This window comes from Barbus barbus (genome assembly GCF_936440315.1).
Source record: "Barbus barbus genome assembly, chromosome: 4".
NCBI classification, from domain to species: Eukaryota; Metazoa; Chordata; class Actinopteri; order Cypriniformes; family Cyprinidae; genus Barbus; species Barbus barbus.
This window is the reverse complement of record NC_136732.1, coordinates 42,602,901-42,620,400: the sequence shown is the minus strand read 5'-3', so window position 1 is coordinate 42,620,400 and position 17,500 is coordinate 42,602,901. Positions and strand designations below refer to the sequence as shown.

The following is a 17,500-nucleotide window of genomic DNA, read 5'->3' as shown; positions in this document are numbered from 1 at the left end:
CTAGTACATGTTTTCATATGGTGATTCTGTTCTGCGCTCTCCTCCGAACGCTGCCGGAATGTTTGTCTCTGTCGGCCGTCATTGGAAAGAAACGGCGACCCCTTCTGGAGCGCTGGCAGATCTCACGATAAAGCCTGCGCAAGCCAGGAGTCCGGTTCAGAACGCAGTCCATCTTCCTGCCCCAAATAATGCATGTCCTTCTCTCATCTACAGCACAAAACCCTCGGAGGTGGAAAATAAGAACACTTATCAAAGGACACACACACACACAGGCACACCTTCGAAGGCAATATACGTGCGTCGCCATGACAACAGCGTCTCTGTGGCAACGGCGGCGATGTCATCGAGTGATGTCATAACGGCGGCTGGTCCTGGTACGGAAAAAACGCTCAGAACTCTGTCTCAGTCTACGGGTAAAATACTGATTAAAACAATAGCGCGGTTTAAAATAATGATAATACGAGTTATGATAAAATACTACATATAACAGGTGTAAATACACGGCCTCTCTCAGTTCTGCTGCTCCCGACGCGACACTAGGACAGATAACAGATGAAAGGCAGTTCCCTCTGACGCAGGTGATGAATGAGTAATTAGGGTTTGATCACAGAGGGATCCTCATCCTCGCTCCGACTGCTCCAGACACGCCACCGCCGCTCCAGGCTTGACCGCTCTGCTGCTCTGTCCGAACACAAGACAGACAGACGGACATCAAACACTGCACAGAACAGGCCTGCAACGCACTTGGAGTCTAACGACAAGCAGCAGCACAAATACTTACAAGACAGCAAAGACACTAATGAAATAAAACACTGACTATCAGCCTCTTTCACTGCAAAAAATGATTTCTTAGTGTTTTTGTTTTCTAGGAGTAGTAGTATATATATGTGACCCTGGAGCACAAAACCAGTCATAAAGCTCAGTTTTGAGAAATTGAGATTTATACATCATCTGAAATCTGAATAAATAATCTCTCCATTGATGTATGGTTTGTTATGATAGGACAATATTTGTCTGAGATACAACTATTAGAAAATCTGGAATCTGAGGGAGCAAAAAAATCTAAATATTGAGAAAATCTCCTTTAAAGTTGTTCAAATGAAGTTCTTAGCAATGCATATTACTAATTAATAATGAAGTTTTGATATATTTATGGTAGGAAATGTACTAAATATCTTGATGGAACATGATCTTAATATCCTAATGATTTTTGTCATAAAAGAGAAATGTATAATTTTGATCCATACAATGTATTGTTGTCTATTGCTACAGATATACCTGTGTTACTGATGACTGCTTTTGTGCTGCAGGGTCACTTATTTATTTAATGCCATGTCAGAATCTTAAGACTATTTTCATAATAGTCAATATTAGCAATTAGCAATTTAATAAATACAAGTATAACAAATACAATCAAAACCAGCAAACAAACACAAGTTACATTACACAAGATTTTTTCTGGCAAAATTACTTACAAAATAAATCTTTAAGAGAGTTCACTTCATAAGAGTTTTCTACATGCATTAAAAACAGGACAGTCTAATAAAATATGTTTGATAAGAAAGGGTCTTGTTTTCTAGTATATCTAAACATTCTTGAAATCAAGATGTGTTTACTTGACAAGTAAAATAACTTACGATATTAAGCCCCATTTTCTAAAAAAATAAAAAAAATAAATGATAAGCAAAACTAACAAAATTGATTATTTTTTCAGAAAATAATTTTACTTGTAAAATAAATGCATCTTGATTCAAGATTTTGACTACTTTAGTAATTTCCATGAGAAATCTTAATGTTTGAGCATAACATGGTATTCTAGGGAATTGTGTGCTTTCCTATTTTACCCTTTTCTATTCTAACATGACGATGGCTCTGTGTATAAGGTAAGGTTCATAAAAAGACATGATTGACTGAGTCAGTTTGGAGGAACTTGACTGGTCTGCAGAAACCTCTGCTGTGAATTTAAGAGCCGAAAACTCATCACCAAACACCAATGACTTGTACATACACTATGTGGACAAAAGTATTGGCACCCCTTTCTTAAGAACAGGAAAAAGGCACTTCCAAAACTGTGGCAACAAAGTTGAAAACATAGTTCATGTGTATAAAAATTGTATTTCCATCTCTGTTGCAACAGTTTTGGACGTGTCTCAAATGACTGTATACCATATGTATCCATAAGTCATTGGTGTTTGGTGATGAGTTTTTGGCTCAATTCCAGTATACACACTAAACAAAGACCGACTGGTTTGTCCATGTTGTTTTTGTTCACTGCTGTTGTTGTATGTATTTGGAAGCCAGAATGCAAATCCATTGACAGTAACATTCATTAGCCAAACTCTGTCTGTTTTATGTGTCGCTATTTATAACAAACCATATTATACATGCCTTGTCATGAAGTCGAACCGCCGTGCAAGTGTGAGCTGAAACATGGGTGGATTTTTTTTTACCGAGAACCACTGCAGCCCTAGTATAGAACTATCAAATCTATAAAGTTTAAAGGATATAGTTTTAGAAAACTATAGAAGACTCACTTTAATGTTTGCAAATGTGACTCTGACTGTCAGCAAACACTGCTGCGCCTACAGCTCGTTAGAACATAGCATTTAACAAACATGATCAATATAAAAAGAATTCACTTGCGCATATCAGTCCCTGATGGCAAGAGCTCAGAAGATGCTGGAAAACCAAAGAACGTGCAGAACTTTTCTGAATAACAAACTGCTGAGGACAAACAATGCGCTCATTGATTTAACGAGTGAAACTGCATTAGTGACTTCCAGTTTTATATATATTCTTACTTTTGATAAGAGACGAAGTCTCATCTTTCAGATAATGTCCATTTCTTTCAGGAAATTCAACCATTTAAATGTGGTGCGACAGATCTCAGTATAAACGCATCGGTTTGTGATCATCCCTCCCTCTTTACTACTAGTTATAGCACTAAATAAACATGAATGAACATCTCATGCCTCATGTGATCACTCAGTCAGCGTTTCATCCGTGGAAACACGTCAAAACAAAAAGTCACGTAGCATTTCATTTAGCTCAGAAGAGTCAATATACACTAGTAGTAGTAGTATATTTTTTATTTAATGCCATGTCAGTATCTTAGGGTTTTTTAATGGCAAAAACAATTAAAAAAATACAAGTATAACAAATACAATAAAAACCAGCAAACAAACAAACACAAGTTACATTACACAAGATTTTTTACATTAACATTATAAAAATTCTCAAATGTTTTCTGGAAAAATTATAAACACTTTAAGCGAATTCACTTCATAAGAGTTTTCTACATGCATTAAATGCTGCACAGTCCAATAAAATGTGTTTTCTTAGTTCACTACGGAAATGAAGTCTAGAAAACAGCATTTCACAAAATATTAGACTACTCATTATATTTTACTTTACCTGTTAGTGATGTCTTCATTATTTAATGTTTTTTAAAAATAAATCTGTTATGAATCAAGTTATGACAGCCACTGTAAATAAATATATTTCGACAATAAATAGAAATGTTATAATTTAGAAGTTAATTGCAAAATTGCATTACGTGCAATTCACATGTTTGCATACATTTTTTCATTTGAGTGTTTATTATATTTAAAAATAAAGAGTAATTGAGTTTAAGTTTGGGATCGGTTGTTAATTGTAACCTTGTAGTAATGTGAAAGAGCTCCCTATAGTTTAGAGCAGAAGTTGAGGTAGATTTTTATCCCTAAGAAACTTTTAGTTCTAATTGAATTTATTTAAAGAAAGAGGCATTTGTTCAGTTAAAGCACTGTTTAACAAAAAAAACAAAACCGTCATGTTTGTGTACCGTTACAGCCCTAGAACCTGGATTTGGTTTTTTAGTGCTACTGTCTCACAGAGACTCCGATATACACTTAATGCCTTGGTGCTTCTTGATATTTCCATATTAGATGTGAAGTCTTGTTCTCTTACCTTGTGCTTTGGACACCTCAGAGAAAAGTTGTCTTCATTTAGAGAGCAATCTAGATTGAGGTTAGAAGAAGAAGGATTTAGCACTGGCTGTCAGTCACTCATAATGTGGATGTTGCTTTGTTAAAAGCGAGTGCAGACCAAGGTGATGCCACGTCTCACCTGCTTCCATGGCACAAAGGTAGTGGTACCTCAGCGTGCAGCCTTTACTGTAGCAGCCAAGTGTGGAGCCCACCATCTCACAATGAGAGCAGCTCTGAGGAGTGCAAACGTCAGAAGCATTATGGGTAAAATAAACAACCGTATACTTGAGACAAGTCACGAATTTTCACTAGTGCTGTCAATCGATTAAAAAAAATTAACTAAATCACAGTTTCTTTCTGAAATTAATCGAACTTTAGAGTTTTTAAATATACTTTATATTGCACTAATTTCACATGCAATTTTCAAATGAATGTAGAAACAACAAAGACGGTATATTTTTACATGTCTTACATCTTTTTATGACTAAAGGCGAGTATCACTGATACCAATAATACTGATGTCTCTTTGAAATAGATTTTTTTCCTAATATTTAACAATTAGCCATCCAACTTTACAGAATAAATGAGAGCTATCATTTTGAACTTTGTTAGACTTTAAAAAATAACTTCTAATTTAAATGTTAGAATGTTAAATTCTACATGAACTGTTCCCTCCTGATGGAATGAGCTGCCCAACTCAATCCCAGCAGCTGAGACCTTAGCCATCTTCAAGAATCGGCTACAACACCTCTCTTCCATCTTTAGTTGACCCTCTAACTCTAGCACTCTCGATTTCAATTCTATTCTTTAAAAACAATGTTCCTTTTAGACTTGCACTCGGTTCATTTACTAACTGCTTGTTTTCTTTAAAAAAAAAAAAAAAAACTAACACTAGCTTCTATATTCTTTTTGTATTCTATCTATTTTTCTTTTTATTTATTATACAATTAACAAAAGCAAAAAAGGCCTCTAGCACTAGTTTGCTCTATTATTTTTGCTATCCTATCTGTTTTCTTTTTATTTATTATACAATTATAAAAACACCTTGCTGTGTGTACTGCGTTAAGCTAACAGACTTGTTACAGCACTTGCATATCATTGCTCGTTTGTTGATTTTAATTGCTTCCATTGTCTTCATTTGTAAATCGCTTTGGATAAAAGCGTCTGCTAAATGACTAAATGTAAATGTAATTTAAGTTAACTTAAAAAAATACCTGTGCAGGAAATATACAGAATTGAATAAAGTGAAATGCACCAAATTCTAAATTAAATATAGATGAATCCTTAAAGCTACAAAAGTTATTAATTTCCTTTTTTCCCTTTTGTTCTGTGGAATAACAGGCATCACAGCAGCTGGTTATTAGGTTATTTGGCTGCCATCACTTTAAGAGCTGCCGCTGCTGAACGTGAGGCAGTTCTGACATGCATCATATTTTCTCAAAAGTCTTTTACCTTTTATATATTATAGCACTTTAATGTGAAATGATATACAGTGTGCCAGCGCATTTGTGTGTGCAATTGAAGAGCATGTGCTACGATCACAGTATAATTTGTATAATGGCTGACGGGACAGGAAAATTGGTTTTTACTGACACATGGCCTGACAACATCTCATTTGACCGCAGTAAACTGTTGTCCTACTGAAGCTCCCTCATCACCTGTGACATTTCTGCGCTCAATAGACTCAAACCTGGCGTGAAGTTGGAGTGCGCATTTCATGTGGTCGTAAAGACGTTCTGCGTTTAAATAAAGCAATTCTTGTCCAGAAAAAAGCAGCAGTTGTGAATGTCGTGTGGCCAAACCTAGCTCCACCCCTGCGATAACTTAAATATTTTTAACAGCGTTAAACTGGAAAAATTAATCGCTAATTCTGACAGCACTAATTTTCACACAATACAGCAAGCCAACAAACTGCAGCTCTTTCCACTTACTGTATCTCTAGCACCATCTAGTGCCTCCTGAAGGCCATACAGTCTCCCATTGACCAGGTATACGCCACTGGTCCAAACGATGCAGCCCTCGTGCACCCACAGCTCCTCAGTGTCCAGAGGCACGAGTGGGAGCTGGGCCAGTTGGGCCATGGGGCCCAGAGAGTTCAGGCTGGGCGGCGGGGGCTGGAAGGGCAGGGAGGCTTTGCTGTTGATAGGGACAGTTCGAGGTAAATCTTCACTAGACTTATGTCTTCGTTTGAAGCGCGGATGGGATGTCAGTTTTCTGTGCTGGGGCCTTTGTGTATTTTCGACGTGCATCTGCTTCAGTATGACTTCAGCATCCAGGTCTTGAGCTTTTGATGTGCCCAGCCCACTCGTCAGTTCTGCAGCTGGATCCCAGGTGTGAGCTGTTACTTTTGAGGTGGAGCTGCTCGCCTTAGCGTTCTGGAAAGGCATTTCTTCACCCACGCTGGGAGAGAAAGTGCCAATGGTGGTGGCTGGGGACGTTGGGTTTGTTGCCTGATTTACTGTGCAATCGCTATCTGTAGATGACTTGACATTCTGAGGGTCCTGTAATCTCGTATCCTGGGGAGTCGTTTCTGTTGGAATGGGTGCCATACTGAAACCTGTGGTAGCTGCCCCATGGTAGGACAAGGTTTGTCGCACTTGAGGTTGATTCTTAGGGAGCTTGGCTGCATACTCAGCTGGGTAAAAAGGACCATAGAGATCCCCGAGATGTTTGTAGTTGGCCCATTTCTGGCAAAGGCAGCATAAGAGGCGACCAGCTTGTCCAGTCTCTGATGTCACAGGTCCTGGCAGAACATATCCAGATGTAGGAAGTGTCTTCCCTGACTGCAAGGCAGAATCAACTGGCTCTGAAACCCAGTTTTCTTTTGTTCTTTCATTTTCCTTTTCTTTTCTCACAAGTTGAGATGACAGAGGAGTATTTAATTGGCCATCAACCGCCGAGTGTCCAGCTTTGCCTCCACCTTTTGATTTTTCATCATCTGCATTAATGATTGTACAGACAGCCCCAATCTCTGCAATCTTTTTCTCCACATGTATGTAAGGAGCAAAAGCATTACTCCTGGCATCTGAGAATATTCCACATGGGCTGATGTTTCCCCTACTGCTCGCCTGAGTGTCCAGCTTCTCTTTGGAACCCATCCCTCTTCTTCTCCTTCTCTGATCGCCAGGAGTCTCGCTGTCCTCTTTCCCCTTTTTCTGTCTATGTCTAGCTGGCTTCACATCTAACTCCGGCTGGGTCTCCTCACACTCTACATCCACTTTCACCACCTGGGTTTGAGCAGGAGGTGTCAAAGATGGACAGGGTTTCTGGTCAGGTGGTGTTAATACTTGGGGCACTTCACTTGCAGTGTCTGGGATTGGGACAGTCTGTGGTTCAGCTGTGGGTGAGGGAAGAGAAGCTGCAGGTATGCTTGTTGCTGCATTCTGAATTTGTGCTTGGGCACGTTTCTGCTTATTCACACTGCCCACTGGGCGACCTTTTTTCTTACCTGATGGAAAATAACCTTTGGGGACCATGCTTTCTGATGGTTTAGACTCTGAACTTGTCGACCTGAGAGAAGTCATCTGGTGCTGAGCTGCTCTGGACAGAAGGTGGTGCCCAGGGCTCTGACTATGGCCAGTGGTGGTCCCATAGTAATCACCACCTGGGTAATCATCAAAACCCATGCCAGTCTCTTGAAGTTTCTGCCTCAGCAGGTTAGCAGCCGACTGCTCACCTCGTCGAGTTTCCAGCTGTTGATAAGTGTTTGTGAACTGCTGTATGTCAGACAATGCAGAAGAAGATGGAGGAGGGGATCCCTGTACAGGACAAGGTAATGGAGGAGCTGGTGGAAGGGGTCCTAACAAAGTAAAATCATCCTTATCGCTTTCACCCAATGACCCTGAAGATCCAGCAGCACCTAATCCAAAGTCAAAATCTTTTGGCAAACTTCTGAGGGCACTAGTACTAGAAGCTGTTGCACCTGGTTTAAGGGTCAGAGATTCACAGGAGAATGCATCTTCAACTGCTCTGTATGACATAAGATCATCTAAAGTATGAGAATCATCAAGGTAAGATAAGCATGCTTCTTCTCCTTGAGGAACACTGGAAAACGATGTACCACCCTCAGGGTCTGGCATATCAGAGGTGTAATGAGATACCTCAGAGAAGTCCGATTCCACATGACTATTGTTGAAGTCATTTTTTTTCACACCGGGAGTAATTTTCCGCACAATCGCCTCAAGTTTTAAACCATGACCCTTTCTTGGAGGCACAAACTTTGCTTTGGACTGAGGAGGTGAATTAGTGCTGGATATAGAATGCTGTATTTTGGGAGATGGCAATTTTGTCTGAGTATCACTACTGCCAGAACAATTGCTGGTTGCTAGTCTAGAATCAGAGTGGGATTGAGAAATTGGGGAGTGATAAACTGATCCTGACCTCTGACCTGGAACATCCTGATGTTGCCTCTTAGCAGGAATAGGAGAAATAAAAGATCTAACTCTCCTTCTCATGATTAAAGGGTTGGTTTCAGCGGATGTTCCAGTTCTGGTTGCTCTCTGTCCCAGCTGAATCCCTTGGTTAGTCTTACTAGTGTGCCCAGCAGGGCTAACAGCACCAACTGGAGCCAGTGAGTGGAAAGATTTGGCTGTATAATCCGCACTCTTATCTGAAATGTCCTCTTCTCCAAGTTTGGGGCCAGCATTTGTGACTGGCTGAGAACCTACGTGCTCTTGAGGGACTGTAGTGGGTTGTCCATCTCCCGGTCTTTCAGGATAAGTGTCCCACATTTTCATGTCAAAGTGTGAACCGGGATAAGAGTGCTGTCGAGATAGGTGATGCTGACTAGGCAGAATATCACTTGAAGCTTGGGATTTACTCTTCGGTTCAGAAAGTCTCTGAGGAACGTGCCTGTCCATTCCTCTTAGCCTTTGTCTGTCAGGAGTCCAGTCTGGTCTCTCGTGAGGAGATAAACTCTGTGGAAATGCTTGTAACTTGTTAGTAGACGGTGTGGTTTTAGAATATGCTGATACCGTGTGGAATGGTTGATGAAGTGTAGGAAGGGAGATAATTTTTGGCCCATCTATGGTGTCACTGAAACCATATGCTCTGAAACCATCAGCAACCTGTGAGAAAGACTGGTGCCTTGGTGGTGAGGACAAGGGATTTGAGGACATTTGCAAAAGATATGGCAGCTTGCTGGTGGCTTCACTGTTGCCTTTGGCACTGCTGGTCTTTTCTATACCGGAATCAGCATCTACAGGGGGATGAAGGGGCTTATTAGATTCCTTACTGGGTGGCATGCTGCAGTAACCATCTGTGTTCTGACCTGCAGTTTCAGCCTTTAATGAATCCTCCTTGTTTTGTGCTTTCTTTGCTTTTATTTCTTCCTTACAACCTCCTTGCTCATTTGATCCAGATGAAGAAAATGGCTGCTGAATGACTGAGGGTCCAGAGGACCCAGAGTGTCCTCTCTCTCTTTCTGGTGTTGTTCGTCGAGAAGGGGACACATCGCAGATTACTGAGCGCCTTCCTGAGGATATCTGAGATTGAGTGTGACTGATAGGAACTACACCGCATGCCAATGGCTCAGCTTCCTGTAAAAGCAATTGTTCCACAGCGGAAGGAGAGGTACCATATCTGGATGGTTTTCTGTGCTGCAAAGAATAGTCAGCCAAGTTAATGTGCTTTGAAGGGACTCCTGTTGTGAGATCTAAAGACTGGTGCATGTGGGAGGACTCGCTGGGAGACAGACTGGTTTTGCCTTTTTCTAAAGAGATCCCATGAGTCACATTGGGCTTATGTGCTTCAGAATCCCAAGCGGGATGAGGAGGGCCTAAAACAACATCATTATCTGGTCCCTGATTTTGACTTGAATTTGGTGGTTTTCCGGAGGCCATTTGAATGAACTTGACATTAAGTCCACTTATAAGTGTTTGAGAGCCCAATGCATGGGAACTCAAATTTTCAACCATACTGTAAGGTAGTCTAGTTTGATAACGGTGCTGTGATGTATCTTGAGGCTGTTGGTGAACACTAGATGTCTGGTCGGGATGGCTATAGCGTCTATCTAAGTGATGACCCTGGAGCACTTCTTGCAAAAGACTTGGAAAAGATTGCTGAAACTGAGAACCACTATCCTGACTTCTTGAGATGATAGCCCTCCCCCCCTCCATAGCAAAAATGCTAATCTCCTTCCTGCCAATAGACCCATAGCTGGCCTGCTGCGGATAATTCTGGCATCTATTTGTGCCCATACTACTCGCTAGTCCTAACTTTCCTTTGCTCTTTGCAGCATTATAATGTACCTCAGGATTGCTGTATTTAAATGGTGCTGGGTGAGACTGAATAGAGGGTTCAGAGTTTTGGCCAAATTCTTGTTTAGGGGAAATATCATACTGTGACACATATGTTTCCATGCACATCTCCCCTTCTCCATTGTGATTTCTTGTCTCTCTTAAGACATTCACATCACGTTGGTCCCCAGGATTGCTGTGTTTGTTTGAGTAATGAGAAACACCATAACGTGATGATTTGGCTCCCGTGTGCTTGCTTGATTCAGTATTCACTTCAGATCGAGCAGAGACAATAACTCCAACACCCCCAACATTATGTTGCTCTGAAACATTCACATTTTTACTCAGACTTTCAAATTGTTGTGCATCGGTCTCGGCTTCATCCTTTGTGGGCGGGACTGACAGTCTGTTCTCTGAATTTTCTGAATCACAGGAAGGATCTGCATTTTCAACTTCGCTTTCTTCATCTTTTATTATTTTGATCAGGCATCCCTTCATTCCACTATCATCGTCATTACAAAGGTCTTTTTCTGGCACACAGTTTGGACGTGCTGAGTGAATGGGAGATGGCGGAGCAGGGGGATATACTGGTTGTTTTGGGCTGGGTTCTGCAGAAGGATGAACTGATGGTGGTGAAAAAGAGGAGGGAGTCAGCGTTTCTGGTGTCTTTGTTTGAGACGGTTGTTTTGAAGCTGTTGAAATGACTCCAGTGTTGTCCTGGAGATCCAATACTTGTTGACTCGCTTCCGACAGCATATGACTCCGTGATGGTAAACTTCGTGGCTCAGATTCGTTGCTTGTTCCACTTGCCTGCCTAATTCTCTTACGTTCAACTTGTTGATGCCCTTTTGCTTCCAGCATCTCAGAACTCTCTTCATTCACTGTGGTCTGACTGCTGGCGCTGGAATTTCCAGATTTGTTTTGGTAGACAGTTAAAGACTGAGATCCTTTCAGCATCTGAAGGTGATGTGCACCATCTCTGCTCTTCTTCTGGGGCAGCACAGTGTCTGTTAGAAGCATGTGCTGCACTGTATTAGGTAGATTCTCCACTTGAGAGGTCAGAGCATTGAGACTATTTAGACCAGGGTCCTGCAATAGTTTGTCATGAGGATACAGGGAGCCATCTTCTCCTGGACCACCTCGAAGACTTTGTCCCATTCGGTTCTGACTTATGGCAGCATGACCGACCCCTGCACCGTGGTTCAAAACAGATGCTTTAGTGCCTGTGCCGCTACCACAACTACTGATGCTGCTATTTGAATTGGGAGTGGGGCTCAGCTGAGGGACGGTCTGCAGAAGACGTCCATGGCTTTGGCCACTGCGAGCATTTGAAACAGAGGGGTGTGACAATGGCTGCAGATGAGTAGCGGCACTGTTTCCTTCAGAACTCCCCATTAGTGGAGACGAGGAGGAGCTGCAGCTCGGAGACTGTACGGCAGACGGAGCAGGAGAGGGATTAGAAATGGGACTGAAGTTCTGATGAATGTGAGCCTGTTGACTTTGGGAGTGCATAGGAGATTTGGTCAGGTCTTGAGAGGGGTGTGAAGGCAGAGCAGGGCTGGAGGACACAGAGGAATGGGGCAGTTTGGTGTGCAAGTGTCCTTGGTGCTGCATTTTGAGGGAGAGGTCATAACCTGCTCCAGTGCTGTGTTGAGATGGACGCTGGGAATGGGGGGCATGCTTGTGAAGGGACTGAGATTGCGGCGAATATGCCGACGAGGTGTAGCTTTGTCCCATATTCTCACAGCTGTTTGAAGCAGACGAACTTGTATGAGTATTTGGATTAGACTGAGTGGGAGAATTATTCATTTTGGCATCCGTGCTGCTGCTCGTATCGTATCTTTGCGGTGGGGAGTTATACATTCCAGTAGAGCCTGATGTTGCATTTAGGGGGGCGTAGTGTCCAAACTGAGGGGGGATTCTGTTTCCAGAAAGCTGGTATGTCCGCTGATGCTGACCTTGGTGCAATCCTTGATATTTCTGGCCATGCTGCCGTTGATGCATCTGGGCACCTGATTGTACTGAAGCAGCATGAGCCAAACTGTATTGCTGGGAAGGAGAAAACGAACCAGCGCCACTGCTATTACTACTCCCAACTGCAGAGGCACTGCCGGAGCCGTAATCCATAGAGTAGGGAGAAATCATTCCAGAGGATGACCCTGAACCAGATAGGTGGTACTGATGAGGTGCATGTCCATCCACGTTTGAGTATCTAAATCCTGCGCCATACGCTGCTCCGCCTCTTCTGCTTCTCTCTCGTCCACTCAGAGAAAAATAATAATCCACACTGTCCTTACGGTAAGAGTTCCCTCCTCCTCCTCCTCCTCCTCCTGCTCCACTGTGAGCGTTTCCCGGCGTCATCTCTCCAGTTGTTCTTCTGGATCCATAGCCGTGTATAGGAGAAGCGTGTAGAAGATGCTGTTGGCTCCGCATCTGCAGGTGCTGCCCATGACTCTGCAGGGTAGGTTGAGCTTGCTGTATGGCCACATAGTCCTCTGAGTTTCTGGGAGATAACTGAAGGTCCGAAGGGTGGGATTGATACGGGGAACCAACAACACTTCCTCCCCGGCTAAACCCCGGATGAAGAGGAACTGGACTGTTGGGAAAGTTCTGCATTTTTGTGTGTACAGTTCTGCAAAAGCTGCTATTAGCAACTCTACTTTATCAAAAGGATCCAAATGGCAAACTGGAATGCTTAGTATCAGAAACCTCAACTCACATCTGTCGCAGCAATATAGGAGGTCCCAGCAAATGTCTTAAGTAAGATTTAGAAAGCCAGGAGATTCAATTTGCTGCTTTGAGTTAAAACATTAAAAACAATGTGAAGATGGGAAATGCAGCAGCCGCACATTCATTCACAGCAACGGTGTCACAAATGCCACTACGTGGTTTGGCACTAGATCCAAAGATCTCTGTAAAAAGATGAATGAAGGTTTAGTGTTATCACAAAATGTCTATCAGCCAAGAGGTAAAATTACTCCACCAAAATAGCAACTCAATTAAGTTTCATCAAGAGAATGTCAATATCTTGATTCTGTAGTGTGAAATATCTCCTTGCCATTTGGTAACTGTGCGAACGGATGTGGATAGCAGCCATGCAGTAGAATTATAATAGTTCAGTAACAGGTTTGCAACAGACAAACAAAAAAAATCTTTCTCCAGTTGGCACATGTATTCACTGACACTGAAAATAGCTTGAGAAAGATCAATTCTTCAAGATCATGACTTTTTTTCATATTTCCTGTGTAACAGGGATTTTCGGCACGTGCTCAAGCCAGGTTTCACGAAGATCTTTGCCAACAATTTGTTTCCAGCTGTATCCAAACATTTGTCTTTTCCCATGTTAGTTACTCAGTCCAGCAAGTTTGTTGTTTTCTTTGATCGTCCAATCCTTGCCCGTTACTGTAAGGTGTTTTTCAGAGTAGCCGGTCCTAGCTCCAGGTTTTCTGTGGTCAGACCATGTCATCCGGTTGCTCTTTTAATCCAATCCTCTCAATATGATACAGTCTTTCTCTCTCTGGAATCTGGAAGCTTGAGATGTTCTGAAAACAGAGGGAAAACACAGCACATATTGAGAACTTTGCTTTAGTGTGGCATTCATATTTTTAACAACTAAATAACATCCCAAGTACACTTAGTCTGAAGGCTATTTGTCTGTAGTCAGTCTACATACAAACATTAAAATGGCCATGAAATCCTACATCTCACGTTCTGAGAAGTTAAGGGTATACTCCACCCAAACATTTAAATTCTCTCATCAATTACTCACACTCGTGCCATCCCAGATGTATATGACTTTCTTCAGAGGAACACAAATGAAGACTTTTTAAAAAAATACTCATATACTCATATATACTGAGTCAGTATATTGCACGTGTATGGGATCTCCACAAAGTGGACGCTTCAAAAACCACAAAACCAACACGATGGTAATCCATACAACCCCAGGTGATGAATCAATGTCTTCTGAAGTTAAACAATAGGTGTGTGTATATATATATATATAAATATATACATTACTATTAAAAACGTTTTGAACCATAAATCATCACTTCCGGCCAAAGTTCATAGGTGGCTATTGGTATTTTTCTCACCCACCCTTGTTGTTTTGCTTCTGAAGACACCGACTCATCACCTTTGGTTGTATAGATAACCATTATTTTGACTTGCATGTTTTCGAAGTGTCAACTTCTGCACTAGCATTATATAGACTCCAGTGTTTCCGCTATGCTTTTGAGCCTTGAACTCAAGCGCTCTCTGCCTCCACAGATCACGATGAACTACGGAGAGTGACAGCTTTTAATCATTTTGGGAGTTTGAAAATGTGATATTGATTTAATAGACAGTTCAGTAAACAAGAAGTGAATATTAAGTGATTTATGTTGTCTGACTATAACACTACTGCCTGATTTTGCTCCATTTCATCAAGGAAAATAGTTCCAAATAAAGTAACAGCTGAGCATTTTTAACATATAATTTCAGTTATTTAAATCATTTAATATTTCTATATTAAAATTGCTATATTTAAAACATTAATCTCAGTATAATCTCAATATTGCACTCAAGCCTCATTAAACGGCTGAAAATGTCCCTACAAGCAACTTTTATGTTCTTCAGTGCCACCATGATAACTTATGTCTTATTCTATTTCTTATGATTTTTTTTTAATTAGAAATTTCAAAAAGCTTATAAGTTTCTGAATTTGACATAGATGATGACATACTTTTAATAAAATTATAAAAATGCCGTTACAAAGGTAAAGTAAAATGCCCCTGTAAATCACTTTAAGGAGTCATATCATATTAGGAAGCTAATTGTTTTTATCAGATTTGGTTATTGATCAGAAGGTGCTCCTAAATGTATTTATTTTAATTAGAGGGACAAGAGCTCCTAAAAAGAACAATAAGCGTAGAGCCCTGTAACAGTATTTTAGATCCCTGCACGAGGTCTGAAAGAGACAGCGGCCTAAATAAACCTGCTGCGGTCTGTCATTACTGTCTATTTATACAGTGAACACTATCCAGGGCTATTTTACTGGTGAATAGATTCAGTTTCTGTAGTAATTCAGCACCCAGTATTATACTTACACCTAGAAGTACTGTTCATTTCATTTGCATTTATTATTGTTTTTGTGTTGTTCTCCTGATGATTGTTAGGTTCATTTGTTCTTATTCTAATATTTACTTGTCTTTTATAGTTAAAATCAATTAAATTCTGAGTGCAGGTGATTTTTGTGTGGTTCATGGGAAATAGTCCTGCCATCACAGCTGGAAACACTGGACTATATGGATTATTTGTCTAGAAATCTTTGTTTGTGTTCATGAAGAAAGGATCTTCTACAGCATGATATTGATGATTTCTCCAAACATCAGCCAGCACAGTCTAGGTGCACGCATAATGGCACTTACACAGCGATGCGTTTGACCATGAATGCAAAGACAATGATCAAATGTGAATGCACAGAGAAGTAATTACGTCTTTGTTTCTTCTGCTTAACGCAGCTAGAGTTCTATTGAGAACCAGGAGTATGGCCGTATTAGACCAGTTCTCTTTAACCTGGCTTACTTGAAATGCTTTAATTTAGGCTATTTTCTAACAGCGCCACAGTTTAGCGCAGCACGAACACTCGGGAACCGCTCCTGTGGCTGGCTGCACTGCTGCTCGCGCTCAGTAAGGAATATATAGCTAGATTTCCTGTATTCATTCAGTTAGAACACTACTTGTTTTGGCTTTAGTCGACAAAATGTCCAAGAAATCTAAATCTTTTGTCTGGCTGCATATTACAAAATATTTGACCCGTTGGCAAAAAAACAGAAAACGGCAAAAGAGAAGGAGACAGCAATGCTTCTTTGTGGACATGGTGCAGAGGATGACCCTGATGAGCCAAGCGCACAAAGATCCTCTTGCGACGTAATGAAAGATTATCTTCAGGACAGAAGTAAAGTGGACACTGCTGGGAAAAATAATGAGGAGAGATATCCACGACTTGCTCGGGCAGCCAAACGCCTGCTCTGCATCTCTGCAAACGCCTAGATCGCTGGACAAAAGTGAACCCATAGCTTTGAAAGTGAAGAAGAATATACAGCCTGTATAAAGAGAGCTGTTGTTAGGATGTGTCATTATTTGGCAGTTTTAGCGGTTCTATTTTTTGTAGCGTGTGGTGTGGTCAGGTGCGTGATTGGGGCGGTCACTATAGACCTAGGACAGAGCTCCTCACTTCGCTGTTAAAAAAAAATCACTTCATTTTCAAAGAATTGTATTATTATTATAGTTTTATGTATTGATGTTTTTTCGTTGTTGTTTCATAAATGCTCTATGAAAATTGTTTAAACGGTCAATCAAAATGCAAAACATCGCGTCTTTTTTTTTTTAGTGGACTGATCGTTGCGCAGGACAGGACTTTGGTGTAGGGCTGTAGTCAACCAAAGAAATGCTTAGTCGACCAAAGCACTACTAAGTGCGTCTGACCGACTGAGAGACATTCAGACATAAGGTGTTAAAGTTCCTAGTCTTAAAAGCATGACAGTTGCACATCACTTCACCAAACACTTTCATTTCTAGAGCCTTAGAGCCTACAACAGCAGAAGAAGCAGAAAAACACCAAGACTTTAAGACTGGGCAGCTTTACTTGATCCAGTAACATCTGAAGCACAAACCGAATACTGTACGATAAAGCTAACTCACTTCAGTTCATTGAACACACCTCATGAATCAGATAATCTCATGACAATCCATTTGATTACAGGGATTAAAATAGATTTAGATTTCCCCCAAAATTCAAGATCAGGGGCAAAAATGACTTTTATACGTCTTTTATTTTTATATCATATACCCCCGGTTTCACAGACAAGGCTTAAGCCTAGTCCTGGACTAAAATGCAAGTCTTAGCTGTTTCATCTGAAAGAAATTAGCTCTGACTGATCTTAAAATAAATCAGTGCCTTGGTTTTGTCTCAAGATGTAATGTTTTTTTTCTAAGCATGTTAATGAAAATGACTTAAATGTCCTAATTGAACTATGGCCTAATCCTGGTCTAGTCTAAGCCCTGTCTGTGAAACCAGGCCATAGCATAGAATCTTTTATTTTTATATCATATAGTTAATATCACACAAAGAGTAGAGTTTTCTCCAAATATCAGCTGCAATGAACAGCTCAATAAACAAGTCAATATTAATCGACTAGCATTTGAGACACAATAATTCTTGTTTTTGAAGTGAAGTCGTGCTCTGCATTTAACCCATCCAACGTGTACACACACACACCGTGAACACACACACAGCAGTGAACACACACACAG

The 17,500-nt window shown here is 40.9% G+C and overlaps 1 protein-coding gene across 1 annotated transcript in view; it reads right to left on the bottom strand.

The window, feature by feature from the left end:
- The window catches only part of LOC306868965 (uncharacterized protein), a 23,246-nt gene that overhangs the window by 2,059 nt on the left and 3,687 nt on the right, over positions 1–17,500 (bottom strand). Inside the window, exons 2-5 of the mRNA XM_079415464.1 lie at positions 5,900–13,746; positions 4,108–4,201; positions 3,949–3,998; positions 1–681 (exon numbers count right to left, since the gene is read on the bottom strand). The exon at positions 1–681 is cut by the window's left edge and continues 2,059 nt beyond it. Coding sequence (XP_079271590.1) covers positions 619–681; positions 3,949–3,998; positions 4,108–4,201; positions 5,900–12,820 — 7,128 coding nt within the window. The 5' untranslated portion in view covers positions 12,821–13,746 and the 3' untranslated portion in view covers positions 1–618. The remainder of the gene's footprint in view (positions 682–3,948; positions 3,999–4,107; positions 4,202–5,899; positions 13,747–17,500) is intronic.